Consider the following 15,281-nt stretch of genomic DNA (forward strand, 5'->3'; position numbering starts at 1 on the left):
AAGAAGTCCACTCAACTTACTGAGCCACCCTACCTACACAACACAACAATTTTGCACTTCACCATCGTCTCTGTGTAATACCATAGACCGAAGACCAGTTGCTACAATAAATAATCTCTTGGGTGTGTTATGTCAAAGCATTTTGGCAAAGATAACATTTCTAAACGTGTTTGAGCTATCAGGCATTGCCACTTTATCGTTTTTAAATGTATTATTATGACGTAAAGTAATCGTTTGTGGACACTAGCTCTTCGTCAACTACTGTATAGTCCCTTCATTTTCTGTTCATTGCCGTATCACAACAAGCCATGTACTGTCGGTTGGTTTAAACAATTCGAATCTTTTTACCAGCTCTGCTCCCAACCAATCGTAAAAGGCGTCTTACAAACCGTAGCCAATCATGATGCACGTTTACGCTGAGCGGGACGTTCCGAAATTAGACGCGGAAGTCTGTTTTGTTTGTTGACCGTCGCTTCTCTGTTATTTAACTTTATTCGATTGTCAAAGACTGACACAAGGCTAGAGCAAATCGACGAAACGGCTTGTCACTTATGTACCTCGCGTATGTAAGGCTTTATGATATCAACTGCTCTCGCGTGGGTAAGTTGGAAATCAAAATAACAGATCAGAACGTTTGAGGTTTGCGTTTCTCTTCCCTTTTTGACTAGGTGTCACAGTCAGTGTTATGTTTAACTCGCTCAGAAAGTTAACTGGTCTCGAGGGTCACTTTGAACATTTAAATCATTGTATGGTTTCTAAATTTTCATCTGAAAACCTATGATCATCTTGACATCACCCATGAATAACGGTTAAAGATTTGTTTTGTATTTACCGCGAGTAAAAAGTTAGCAGTAGCACAGCGGTGAAGTTAGATAGTTGTGACAAGCTATACAATGTCATGATCAGCTTTTAGAACCCCTGAACGTTTACCTGCTGTTTTACAGAGTTGTCCATATATTAGTTAATTTTATGACGACACTGCATCAGACACTTTATACAGGCTTTCTTTATCTATGACGTATTGATCATGCTAGAAAAAAAACTTGTTTTGTTTTTGTCAGACTGACAGTTTGAAGATGGAAGAGCTGTACACATTAGAGAAGGAGGTTGGACGAGGCAGTTATGGTGTCGTCTTTGAGGGCCATATGACCAAAACAGGACACAGGGTGGCCATTAAACGGCTCCCCTGCAGCAACCCGGAGTGTATTGAACTATACCTGCAAGAACTGTGGGCCATGAGAGCCATGGGCCATGCAAAGAACCATCTCAATGTCATCGCCCTCCACAGCTGCCTCGTGCAGACCGGACCAAGGACCCTGAAGCCTCTAAGACCGGGGAAGCTGCCTCTGCGTCTAGTTGAGAGTGTGCTAAAGGGCAGTGTGGTTGGAGCGCCACAAAGTCAGGAAAGAAACAACGTCCAGTCCAACACCCAGAGAAGGTCTAACTCTGCCTCTAGACTTCAGGATCGGACAAACACTGCCCAGGTGAGAGCTAAGCTCCCTGACACGACTAAATTGAGTACATCTGATTCGACAACCCCACAAAGGCCTCCAAACCGAGCCAGGAAGAGATCTGCCCGGAGGGAGGAAGAGCAGCCTGGACCTCTGCCCTGCTTGGCACTGTGGCTTGTGATGGAGTACTGTGATGGAGGTGACTTGAATCAGTACCTGCTCTCCAGGCCCCCAGATGCCCAGCGTAACCACAGCGTGGTGCGACAGCTCTGCAGTGCTGTGGCCTTTCTGCATAGTCTGGGTATCACTCACAGAGACCTGAAGCCTGACAATGTGCTGGTCTGTGTGACGCCAAAAGGCCCTGTTGTTAAGGTAGGCATATTGTTGTGGTGTGTCACCTTTTTCCTCTCATATCGTGACATCACACTTTTAGGGAAACTAACTTTTCAGAATTGAGGGTAGTACAGTACTTTTTTCTCAGTGAATGTTTGTTCTTTGCAGATCATAGAAGCAAACAAAACAAAGCTAAATCTGATCTGCTGATATAAAATCGAAATGCCAAACGTATCTATATCTTGGACTCTTGGACATCAAAATAAGCCCTTGAAAAGGCCGATATGTATTTGTGTTTTGATTCAGTAATCTAGATAAGGGCTGCAGCTACTGATTTTCTGTTTATTGATTTATCTGCAACCTCTCAATTTAATCGCTTGATCTACAAAACATCAAGGGGTCGTGAAAAAGGTCTGTTAAAATTTCCCCTAAGCCAAAGGTAAGTCATCAGTCATCAAAACCAAAAGATATTCAATCTTGCTTAATAGAAATAATGTGGCATTTGAGATGCTGAGACATTGACATGTTTGGCATTTTCAAAAGAAAATGGAGGGGGGTAAGTAGGCAGCCAGTTGTTACAGCGCCATGTTTTCTAAAGCTTGAATTTTTTTTTGTCACCACAACACTGAGCCCACTCCCCTTTTTCTTATCAAAATCACATGAAAATCGAATTCTAATGGCTTTCTCTTCAATTAATTAATTATTTGTGAATTACCATTCTCAAATTATCTTCTTTTTTTATAATTATCATGGCAATAAAATGATAGAAAGCAAACGAAGAAAATCCCTATCCTAACCACGAAACCCAAACTAATGAATGTTCAGTTGACTGTCAAAGAAGACTAACAAAAACCAGAAAACACTTAGTTTCTGAGAAGCTTGAATTGGCAAAATCAACAGTTAAAGGACTTTGTTTATCAACTATACAAATAGTTGCTGATTATTTGTTTTCCACATGTTGACATGTAGAGCAAGCCCATGTCGGCAGACTCTTAAAGATTTAAAAGGGGAAAAAAATGTCTTGGAGTTACATATTTAAAGGACAAGACCATTTTTTTGACATTGGGCCCTTGATTTCACATTATAACATGATATTCTACTCACCCCTGCTTGTTGTTGGTAATTTGGAGCTGTTCCGAAGATATTCGAGAGGCGTCTGGCTGCTCTCTTGAGATATTCGGCCATGAAACGGTTTCCTATGGGCAACGTTATACAGGCACAAATTTTTGTCGTAAAGTCTGTGTGTGTTTGTCTGTGGTAGTAGCACGATGATGACGTCAGTAACACCCACTTTACGACAAAAATTCAAAATTACAGTAACCCGGATTTTTTTAAGTAAGCGACGCACCTCCACGTTATCAGTGCTAGTGTACAGTAATTAATCAATTATAAACAGCATAGTTTGTGCCTGTATAACGTTGCCCATAGGAAACCGTTTCATGGCCGAATATCTCAAGAGAGCAGCCAGACGCCTCTCGAATATCTTCGGAACAGCTCCAAATTACCAACAACAAGCAGGGGTGAGTAGAACATCATGTTATAATGTGAAATCAAGGGCCCAATGTCAAAAAAACGGTCTTGTCCTTTAAGCAAAGTGTGCTGAAACTATGTGCTGACATGAGTCATATTGTGTATCTCTGTCAATTAATCTCCCCGCTCGCCCTCAAGGTGGCAGATTTTGGTCTGAGTAAGATGTGTGAAGGCATGATGGATGGCGATCGGACCAGGCAGCACTTCTCCTCCACCTGTGGCTCTGACTTCTACATGGCTCCAGAGGTGTGGGGCGGGCTGAGCTACACCGCACAGGCGGACATCTTCTCCCTGGGCGTGATGTTCTGGGCTGTCCTGGAGAGAATCACATTTCTGGAGGAAGGGGCGACGCAGGAGCAGCTGGGTAAGTGTAAAGAAGAGACGCCAACATTGCACATCATGACAAGCAGCTGTCCTCACCGGTCACAGCGCTCGCAGAGAGGCTGCAGAGGTTGAGTGTGGGGTCAGACAGGTTGATGAAGTGTCACACCGAATCAAGTTTGACTTAATGAACTGGTACATATTAAAAATGTCAAAGACTATACATCATACATTCATCACCCACGGATAGTACAATTACCAGTCTAAATGGCGAAGAGATGAATGATGATTCAGGTAATTTATATGTTGATATGGATTGTATTACCTTGAATTCATAATACAAGCTGACGGTATGGAATTCTGCCTTCTGCCCTACAAAAGTAATGGTGCTGTTGGCAGCATATATCTGAGCAGTGTCTGTGGCAAAGTGTAATTTCTTTTGTATTTGTTCTATTACCTCTACCCACGTTTGGGCCATAATGGAGTGCATTGATATCGCATCATCCTACATCAATGAAGATTGGTTACATTTTGCAACACTATAGATGAGTTGGTATTTGAGTAACGTAATTATACTTTATTTTTCTGTATTATACATTAAGCTAGACACTCTTACAGATAATTAACTGTTTTTTTCCCCCCAGAAAACCGCCCAATTCCAGTTAGAAAGTTTGGAAGAAAAGCCGAAATAGACTTGGTTTTAGAGCTTCACTCCTTAGGTTTGGTGTGGGAACATTTTGGATGTAAGATGAACGTGGGAGGACAGCCCATTAACGGGAACCTTGCTGATAAATCAACTTTGTTTTATAAACAATCTCACAAAAGTGGCTATGCGGCTAACCTAAAAGCTTCTGTTATGAAATGTCCTAACCACTCTAGAAACTGGAGTGGGTGCATGTTGCCTGTTAAGGAATGAATGGCTCTGCAGCACAATGTTTTGTTAGCGGAACCCAAGAGTTTTTTTTTCCAGAGAATGTGACGCTGACGTTACACGTAGATGACAGTCAAAGACTGATAGATCTGGGATTTTTTTACACATTTGCTAAGGTCTAAATAAAATGTCTGTGGCAAGTTCTGGCCAAATGCTCACAGGCAACTCTCCTTTCAACCACAAATCTCATCCTCTTTTTAGATCAGTCTGTTTTAGGGTGTAGTGTGACCCACTTACTCACTCCACTCCACTGTTCTGTTCCACATGGTCTGCCTCTTTTGAGAAAATCTGAATTACTCAGTAACCTTTGAAGCACATTATTATCATATGAAAAAGGCATTCAGTATATAACCTAACACTTCCTCACACTTCAAACTGATTGTATTCTCTCACATTTCCTTTTTCTACACTTGGATCACTGAAAGTTGGTACTTATTCCTCTTTGAGACACAACCATGTTGTGAGCCATGTGTTGCTTAAACACATCACCACACATAGAGTAATGCAACAGCCAGTTGGCCATTCAGTACACCAGTCAAAAATCCTGTTACTTATACTGGCTCCCTAAAATCTGAGCTTCACTGTTGCATCATTTCTCTGTGTTTTAAGTTTTACAGATTGACCTTTAAAACTATTGCTTATGTGGGTACGTTTAATTTAGTACTGACTGGTTCTGGTTTAGTGTTGAATTGGGTGACAAAAATTTTTTTTTTGAGTTTGAAATGCTAAAGCCATACTTTTTTTCTTCTTTTTCTTTTAAGTTAAGTGAAATGTGAATAGAAAAAACAAAACGCAAGAGCAAAAGAGTTTCAACATCACACTTCTGTGGACCAGCGATTGCAGCATGATTTGGAGTTGAAGGGAGATTTCGATGATGAAACTGGATATCGCTAATCAGAGTGGGAGGGCGACGTAGAAATCCCCGGCTGCAGATCTGAGATATTTTGGTAGTGACTTCAAACACCAAATAAATCCTTCCAACCAAGAAAAAAAAAAAAAAACAAGAATGTTCCCTCCATACAACTGTATGTCCTGTATTTACATACAGTATTTACTTACAGTCTGTCTCCTTTAAACCTGCACAGTGCATTCACTTAGTTTGCTACAAGCAGGACTCTAGAGGTAAATCAAAGGTGGCGCATTAGGGTCCGGCCGAGTGTGTGGATCTTTGAGGTTCATCTTGTTCCTTGGCTGCCGATTCGAGTTTTCTCAGTAAAGTACATTTTCCCTCTGTTTTCCTGTCTCCAACTCCCCATTCTCCATCAAATTGAACAATTTTGACTAACTTTTAGCCATAATAAACAAAATCTAACCAGTCAACAGCAGTGGCTCAGATAACAGGAGACTGTCGCTCACAATATGGTGCTCACAACGTGCAACCCTGCATTTTATTCTCCATTTATTACTTCGGTTGTAGAATAGAATAGAATAGAAAAATACTTTATTTATGCCCCAATGGGGGATTCAAATTCAAATTCGTCAAGTAGCTCAAATTTTTTTTTAAAATATTTACAATGATTGAATTGTGTGCGGTTTTATTTCATTATTCTTCAGGGTTAAGGGCATACTTTCCCTATTATGCTAATATCATTATAGTAGTTTCTAAAACTAGCATTAAATGACACTGTCATTAATCACACATATTTTTTGGATTATATATCTTGCAAGCGAAATTGATAATCAGGTCTAGTCACTGCAAAGATGTGCAAATCTCTGTAGTGAATTTACAAGTAGGGAAAGGCACCGTGCCCACACTCGCTGTGCAGTTCTGTAAAGAGAAATTTTGATTCATCTTTCTTTGTCCTGGTTTCTTGTCAAAACCACATGTGGCCCCACCATGTCTTAATACATGAGAGCGCTGCAGCTCAGTTCTGCTCTGCGCTCCACTGTCAGGGAGAAATGAAATGGCTGTAATACAAATGTCTCATTTCATTCACAAAAATGGGGACTGACCACAGTAGCTGGCTGGGGAATATGGACCATTATCTTCGAATTTAGTGCCTGCAAAACTGCTTGAGTCGCTGAGACTTCATCAGGCTTATTGACAGGGTTAATGTTGGTGGGAGAGGGGAAATTTGAGTAGATTTTTAACATAAAAAGGAATTTAACCGCCCCAATCCTTTCTTTTGAATGAGAAAATGGGGAGAGCCAGCTTAAGGCTTTTTGCAGTCGATATAATGGTCCATTATTTAACGTCATCCTCCCTCAAGATGCACAAATCTACAGTTATTAGACAAGGCAGGATAGGGGGAAAGAATGATGGCTAAAGAGCAGAATCCAGTATCCAGTGTCTCTCCAGTGGACATGTCCTATACATGTTGGCTTTTTGCTCATTCAGGTTACAACATAACTAGCTTTACATCAAAGACTACACCTGCAGTGTGAAGAATCAGTGCTGACCATTAAAATAGTTCTACTAGTGGCAAGACAAGGCAATTTTATTTGTAGAGCACAATTCGTACACAAGGCAATTCAAAGTGCTTGAGGGCCTACAAGTAACCAAGAGATTAAGTACCAGTTTAGGAATTTTTAATTATCTTCATGGATAATCCTCTTTGATTTTGGCAGTTCATATATTTTAGGTTTACAATAAAAAATATAAAAAAATCTTTTCTCTTCATTAACCTGCAAATTTATTTCAATTTATCATTTAGTATAAAGAAATGTCAAGCATTGACAAATGACAAATTCAAATTGGTAGTGGCCAGAGTTTTCCTTATGCTCTCTTAATTATTCTGATCAGCAGCCAAGAACAAGAACTGTGGCTTCCTCTCTGCTGTGGAAGGAAGAAAACGAAACATGGCCCAACCTGGCAAGTCTGAACAAACATATTGGCAGATGCAGCGCAGGCAGCATTTTATAACACTGTCGACAGTGTTATAAAATGTTGCTCAAAAACAAGCAGTTTTGCCTTAAAAACAAAACACAGAGATATGGACTGCCAGTAAGGTCTATGCTATCAGACTATTGCTTGTTGTTACGAAAAGCAATAACAATCTCAGGACCTTGTTTTAGTTAATTAACTTTTTTTAGATGTGGAAATATTAGCTCCTTTTTATTTAATTTCTGTTGTATGGTTTGTGTCCCTTGTTTTACGGCACACAACAAGCTCATTCCCACAGTTTGGTACTGTGGTTTTGCATGTGTTAGCGTGTGCCCACTTGTAATCAACTGTCCCCCTCCTCTGTCAAATGTCGACTTGCAGCACTCTAAACCCGCACTGGTTTACTCTAAATGCTCTTTTGCAAGAGCTAGAGAGCCAAGTATGACCCACGGTGAATCAAGACCTCATGCATTTGACACAAATAGAATCAAAGTCCAGTATTAAAATCTTTTTCACGATTTGCAAAACCAGCATTTACTGAGAGCGGGAGACTCCCTGCAGTCTCTTGATACAGGAAGCTTGCAGATGGTACCTTACCTGTTTTTTGTTTTTTTTTTGTTTTTTTTTCAAATGTTTGTTCTGTAGGTGCCTACGTGTGCAAGGGCCGCTCGGGCTGGTTGATGCCGCTCGGGGAAGCTCTGTGGGAGAATGCTGACCTTCAGCTGTGCATCCCTATGAAGTTTAAGAGAGCACCCCCGCTGCCGCCCTCTCCTGGTCCAGCCATGTGTACCCTTCTTTTAGACATGCTCGCCTCAAACCCGGATGCTCGGCCCCCAGCAGACCAGCTGGAGGCCAGAGTGTGCTCTGCTTTGAAGGTGGACTCCCACTGACACAAAGTGCGCTTAAGAGACTGTAATGGCTATGACCACTGTAGCCATGATGAAACTAACTCTGGACCCTTCTGACTGCAGTTCTTCCTGCAGGTGTCAACAATAGCCGCTTTGCTGTCTCAGGATAGCGGGGATAATATATTTGTATAACATGGGATTTTACAGGTGCTTTTTCTTTCATGGAAACAGGAGCTCAGGTTATTAACAGTGTGGAAGGTGACATAAAGGGAAAACGGGGATTAACTAGCAGAGGTCCACTCAAGCTTTGAGATTCTCTTGTCAAAACTGGTCCCTTTGACCTCAAACCCTCTGCTTATAAAACACAGTCATGTTCAAACAAATCCACGCAGAGATTTAGTGGGACCTAATGTGTTTCCTGTAAGCATGCTGTGGCGCTTTGCCTTGAATACTTGACATAGAAAATCTATTTTAATCCTTGAAAACAATATTGAACTGAGCTACAGAGGATTGCTGCTGTTTGTCTTGCAGTGTTTTGTGCGTCATATCTCCTTTAACTTGGGTTTTAATTTTCTTCTTTGTGGACATCGAACCTTTTTACTTGTTTTTAAAAGAAAATAAAGAAATATGTATGCCTGATATTTAAAGTTTGTGCTTGTGTTGTTTGCCCTGATAATATCACTGTATTTCCATGTAGCATTCACCGAGACATAGGATCAGTATAAAGCCCTACCATAAATAACTGCAACACTAATTATTTATATTAATTGATGTCTACACTGTATTGTTGCAGCTTGTGGCAGTATTTCTTCAAATAAAGTACACGTGCATAAGCTAAATGTGATTGAGAACTTTCCAAAGAGTAAAAAGAATTCAGTCTTAAACTTTTAAAGTAATTTTGTTGGGATGTTGCATCACAACTTTGCAACAGAGTTTTAGTTTCCTGTTTTGTGTCTGCATTTTTTTCCCCTCTTATTTGTTCCATGTGTGGTTTTATTTTTATTTTTTCAATATTGCTGGAAAATTTCTAGATTGGAGCTTATTTTTATTGTAAACTTTTCCTGATCATTTTACCAGTTTGTACAACAAAAAAAAATTGTTTCAGACTTAAGTTACAGTATATTTTGTGGGGATCTGTGCTTACGACTGAAAGAGCTTGCAGCATGAGAGTCACTGTGACTAATGATCACTGATATACTATCCTCTTATGAACAGGAAATTAAAACCAGGCATTAGGAATGTTGCCGATCATATCTTCGCCGCATCTACACCCTTTATTACTGATCATCGATCTCAGTCACAGACTTGCAGTTACTTAAGTTTTGTTTTCACAAGCTTGGGAAAAAGTATGCTGTAGAGATTGGAGATTGGACCGAAAAAAAAAGTTTCAGTGCAATCTATTTGTTTCCTTAGCTAGGAAATTGTTTTTGAATTGGCTCTATATGAATGAATTGGATTATTTTATGAATAATTATGATTACAATTAATTGAATTCCAATTGGCTTGAATTGGACTTTATTATCTAAGTGACTTGAGATGACATTTGTTGTATTTGGCGCTATATAAATAAAAATGAATTGAATTGAAATCACAACATGGAATGTGTCCAAAAACTCTTAAATGGAATATGAATTAAATAAAGATGAAATTTTAAACAATGATTGGTGGTGAAGTCTGTTTTGTGATTCATGTGAAACACGTGCTTGTAGTCTTGCTTAAGTCAGTATGGTGACCTGCAAAATTACACTACAATGAAATACAAATGCAACGCAACCACCCATTTATTTTCTCAGTCTGTGATGCAGCTGTTGTGCTTTGCAGTGTCAGTTCAGACGGAGAAGGGCAGATTGGGTAACCCCTAACCCCTCTGCTCTGCTCCATAAGACCGTTTGACACATCTGATCTCTCAAAAATAAAAAAGTCTAAAGATGAGCACAAAAGTACATCTTAAGGCATAAAAACATTACTTGCATCTCAATGTTAGCTGATATGAGGCCTCAGCAGTCTGAGATGTTTTTTTTTTTTTAAGGTACCACATCCCCTCAATTCCTTGCTGAGCTGCTTAGAGGAATAACATTAGGAGAGAATTTAGAGCTAAAAAGAAAATCTTTGGAGGATTCCAACTTGATTTGACGAATCTGTACTTACATTACTCAAAACTGAAATTGCATTAGGAAGGGATCAATTTACAGCTACTATGTACAAGGAGAGAGATTGCAGCGAGTAACTCTTTCACTGCCCTGTTAATGTAAGCTGTAAAGCACAAATATTGATTCATGAAAACCTTCAGAACTGACTTTGATGCTTTATAGAGAATGTATGCTTTGATTTTTTTCTTCTTATATCTTATTTTCTTTCATATATTTATATTATATATGTATTTATTTACATTTATCCCCTCTCACAGTGATCAATGGCATAGTATCGTTCCAACAATGTGAGATTCCTTAATATAGTCCATGAATGTCTTGTTCTAGCGCTCACTTGCTACAAGGACGTACACCTGACACAGACCTCATTAACAGGGGCAACATCGGAGACGGCATGGCCTCTATTCTGTCTCTCACTCATATTAATACCAAGGTTTCTGGAGGCACGCCCTGAGCAGAAATCAAACAACTGATCTGTTTCAAGTGCATCGATGACATCACTACACCAACCTTCCAGTCATGGCATAAATGTGTAAGTGAGATGCAGGCAGGTACGGCATACATGGAACACCATAACTAAGTTGCGGGAATAGTGTACAGCAACATTTGTGCCGAGTATGGGCTGGAAGTCCCTATGTCAAAGTGTGAGCTATCTCCAAAGGTGGTGAAGAATGAAAGTGCTAAGATGCTGTGGGGCTTCCAGACCCAGACTGATAAACTGGAGATGGCTGATCCATTGGACTTTGTGGTCATAGACAAACTAAAGAGGAAGGCAGTAAATTTAGATGTAGCAATTCCAAATGACACCAACATCAAGCGGAAGGAACATGAAAAGAAAAGGTCGAAAGGGCACTCGCACATTTCTTTTTGTGTTAAAGTGTGAAACACAAAGTTCACATCAAAGTTGTTTTCTCTTGCAGAGTATGTTGTTGCTGAACTTCCTGAAACATTTTCCATATTCCAGGCTGTCATGTTGCTCACCTACATCAACTACCTATATGATACCTGCCAGGTCGCTAGTTTGGTCCAGAGCAGGCTGGTCCTTCAGGAGGCTTTTAAGAGACAGAAGATAAAATAAGGCATTTCAAACAGAAACCCCATGTACACTACGTGGAAAAAAATTTAAAAAAAATATTCTCTGAAATCTAAATATTTTGTTAGCTAAGTACCAGGCCCGTTTCTAGGATTTTGGGGGCCCTAGGCAAAGGGGTTGTTGGAGGCCCTAGGGCTTTCTTTTTTACGTGGGGTCTGGGGGTCCTCCCCCAGAAAATTTTGTATTTCCTACATGCAATTTCGTGCATTTTAATCACAAAAGAGGTCAAACATACTCTGGAAAGTAGTCTTTATTTTTTTTGTGGCTCATTTTAAAAGGGAATGACTTAGTAAGTACTAACACCAGAGGTCCGTTTCACGTAGCAGGTTTAGTGAAAACTCTGAGTAGGTTAACCCTGAAATGAGGGAAACCCTGAGTTTTCCGTTCCACAAAGAGAGGTAACTTAACCTCACGGTCAGTTACCGGAGTAACAGACTCTCTGAACCTAACCTGGTCGGGACCAGGTTTTATTCAAGAAACCTTGAGTTTCTTTCTGTCTCCGCCCTCTTTCAGCCACACACGCCATTTGATTTCCTCATTCATTCAGTCAGCAGAGCGAGTTCTTCTACTTCTATAAGTCCATTAGGCACAGTAGGAGGCAACTTTTTTCACGAACATGATGTCCTTTTGACAACGATCCCGTGGATGAAGGTGCAGCATTACTGCGCAGAGAAATAAATATTTGTCGGGAGATGGTTATCAGACCGCGCATAGATTTTTGCATTTACAGACAATTGTCTTTTTGAGCGGCACTATCAGAATGTGTTGGGACAAAAGAAAAAAAAGACATAAAAGACAAATAAATATTTGTATGAATAGGCTTAAAAAAGACATAGGCTATATAGGCCTATTCTATTTTATAAAGGCACTCGTGTCTTGGGGGTGGACTCCCTCAGCCACTGCCCTCCCGTTAGAGGTGGTGGCCACCACCCGATTTACGGGCATCTGCCTTCTTTCTGTTGGCTCAGTAGAAGTCTGTGTTAGTTTAAATAGGCTTAATTATTTAATAGAACATGATATAGATGATGACTCTAAATTGTCCTTCGGAGTGACTGTGAGTGTGCATGGTTGTTTGTCTCGTTTGTCTCTATGTGGCCCTGTGATGGACTGGCGGCCTGTCCAGGGTGTACCCTGCCTCTTGCCCATTGACTGCTGGGATAGGCTCCAGCACTGCGGGACCGCAGTGGCTCCAGCCCCCCCGCGACCCGACTGACGGATTCAGCGGTGTATAGATAATGGATGGATGGATGGTATAGATGAGACGACATAGTTTATGTGTGTGAAAACAGCATTAGGCCTATGTTGGGAATAAAAATAACTGCACAGTCAAATAGCCACTTAATATTTATTTTACAGTGTAAAACATGATCAAAATGAGGTACCTCCATGCCGAGGTCTCACCTGTTTGAACAATGTTTTTATATTTCATCTTAAACTGCTGCCAAGAGCGCTTCTCCCCCGCGAGATTGCACCTAAATGAAATAAATGGGCTACCATTCAAGCAGTTTCCCTGTAATATTATTGTGATTGCAAAGGACTACATTTAAAATTACACTTTTGCTGCTGCAACGGTGTTGCACTTATTTCTAAAAACGTATTGAAACTCGCCGTATGAGCGCATTAAGATTTCCAATTCAAGGTTGGTGAAAAACGTAGCCCTTCCTCTTCCCCGTTGCCAAGGTGACTCGTCGAATCGGGGCTCCATTGATGCTGGCTTTTTAAAGTTGTGGTGCACGCGCTAAACTCAAGGTGAACTTACTCAGAGTTGATTAACCTCACTCAAATCAGCGTTTGTGGAACCGAAAACTCAGAGTTTTCTATCTCAGAGTAGATCAACTCAGAGATCAGGAATAGACTCAGAGTTGGTTGAACCTGCTACGTGAAACGGACCCCAGGATGCTTTTACAAGGAGTTGATGTTAAACGTTCAGTAGTAATATCTTCAACAACATCTTTGTTTCGCATCAGCTAATTACAGTAGGAGGCCATATTGAATAGTTGCCATACGAAAGCTCAAGAAAGAGGATTCCCTCTTCTCTAGACAAGTGGAAAAATTAGACACCATAATGGCAATCATAATACAAGCATAATGTCAAAATTATGCTAAATCAAATGGAAACTTTAACAAATAGACCAATTATTTTGTTATAAGTGAGGATGGACATTTTTAAAGACAGATCTGAAGACGCATAGATCTCGAGAGTGATTGTTTTATTATATATCCATGTACCTCTATGACTATTTTGCTTTCAGGTGTTTTTATGCTACAAAACTGAACTGGTCACTATTACTGATCTTTGCCTTTAACGCCGTTTTTCTGAATATAACAACTGCATCCTCATTGCTTCTCTTCACCCAGCACACCACAGTTCCGGTACAACTTGAGATGTTAGTATTGGGCAGGAAGCTGTGTACTGGGAACAATTGTATGTTGATGGAACAATCGCTTTATCTTAAATATGAAAAACAAAAACAAAAAAACAAAGCCAACTGTTGCGTTTGGGAGGATCAAGAATAAACCGGACACTCTTTCCAGACAGTGAAAAGAGGTAAAGGTGTTGAAGGGCTACACATTCCTAGGTGTTCTTTAATTTTCTTTACATTCATCTGATCTTCGCAGGATCAGAGCCAATGACTCAAAGAAATGAACAAACAACTTTTTTTTTCTGTGCTGGTTATTGCTTATGGGCTAGTTGTAGGAAGAATGCTGCACAAACTTCTCAACATAGTGGACAACACTGTACAATCTCAAAACAACATGCTGACTCAATGTCAGAGTGTCTTCATTCAGAGGCTACTTCAGTTAGGCTGCAAAAAGTACAGTTAAAGGAATTGATTCCTGAAACTACAATAGCCTTACATTATGACATATTTGTCTTTATTTAGTATTTATCTATTTTTTCTGATGATCAATAATATTTATTGCAACAATCTAATTTCCCTTTGTGATTAATAGTATAATTTAAGTCTGAAATATGTGAAATTGTTGTAAAACAGGAATGCTTATGCTGAATCATTCAACATGTAGTGAAGAGTGTAAATCTAGTTTTATAATTGCATCTAGAGATGCAAACAGTCAAAACACCTCCAGCACTTTCTCCTCTTTCACTGTAGAAATCTTTTCAGAGAAGCCCTGTAACCTTCAGTTAAGTGAACTCTCATCACTTCTGCTCATGCTGCAGTGAAGATTAGAGCAAACTGCCTCCAATACAGCACAAATCAGCTCAGCACAGACTCGGCGAATGTGAGGCAGGGAGCTGGGGGGTGGGGGAGCCCATTCAGATTTCACAGCTGATAGCAGAGGTGAGCAAGCATGGAGGGGAAACACGAATGCGGCCTATTCCTCAATGCGTCAGGACTGCAACACCAACACAGTCCCGACGCAGGGGCCGCATCCAGGAAATTGTGCATGACCGTTCAGCTTCAGTCACCCCATGCAGTTGGAATCTATATGAGACATAGGTTGGCAAAATGAGCCTTTTGGGCTTTACTGCTGGCTATTTTTCAAATGACAAACCCTTTCCAGTAACAGTGCGGCTGAACACAACATTCAGTCAATGTTCAATAGACAGGTAGCTGATGGAGATGTAATTGGAAAGGCTGGATCAAATGAGCCAGGTAAACAGTCTCATAAGGCAATCATCAGGGGTCCCCTGGAAGGGCTGGCACCCTTGACATTGTGGAATACATTACAGGAGCCACTCTCATGTTATGACCTTTCTTCCGAGGCTGAGACCTTTTTGGCTATTCTGTCATTTAAGTTTAATTACTGAAATGTCTTGCCACATGAAAGACTCATAC

The 15,281-nt window shown here is 40.3% G+C and overlaps 1 protein-coding gene across 1 annotated transcript; it reads left to right on the forward strand.

Annotated features, from left to right (window-relative positions):
• The first annotated feature begins 428 nt into the window (after positions 1-428).
• LOC142375009 (serine/threonine-protein kinase PDIK1L) lies at positions 429-9,874 on the forward strand. The gene is made up of 4 exons (XM_075458914.1): positions 429-600; positions 1,062-1,823; positions 3,453-3,678; positions 8,036-9,874. Exons 1-4 carry the CDS (start codon positions 577-579, stop codon positions 8,278-8,280), a joined length of 1,257 nt encoding a protein of 418 aa, XP_075315029.1. The 5' UTR covers positions 429-576; the 3' UTR covers positions 8,281-9,874.
• The last annotated feature ends 5,407 nt before the right edge of the window (positions 9,875-15,281 follow it).

This window comes from Odontesthes bonariensis, chromosome 24, assembly GCF_027942865.1.
Source record: "Odontesthes bonariensis isolate fOdoBon6 chromosome 24, fOdoBon6.hap1, whole genome shotgun sequence".
Lineage (NCBI taxonomy): Eukaryota > Metazoa > Chordata > Actinopteri > Atheriniformes > Atherinopsidae > Odontesthes > Odontesthes bonariensis.

Excerpts from the sequence above, each read along its gene's own strand:
- LOC142375009 (XM_075458914.1), top strand. The coding sequence starts at position 577 with ATGATATCAACTGCTCTCGCGTGG. Across the intron at positions 601-1,061 it reads TATCAACTGCTCTCGCGTGG|ACTGACAGTTTGAAGATGGA; the intron begins GTAAGTTGGAAA and ends TGTTTTTGTCAG. Across the intron at positions 1,824-3,452 it reads CAAAAGGCCCTGTTGTTAAG|GTGGCAGATTTTGGTCTGAG; the intron begins GTAGGCATATTG and ends CTCGCCCTCAAG.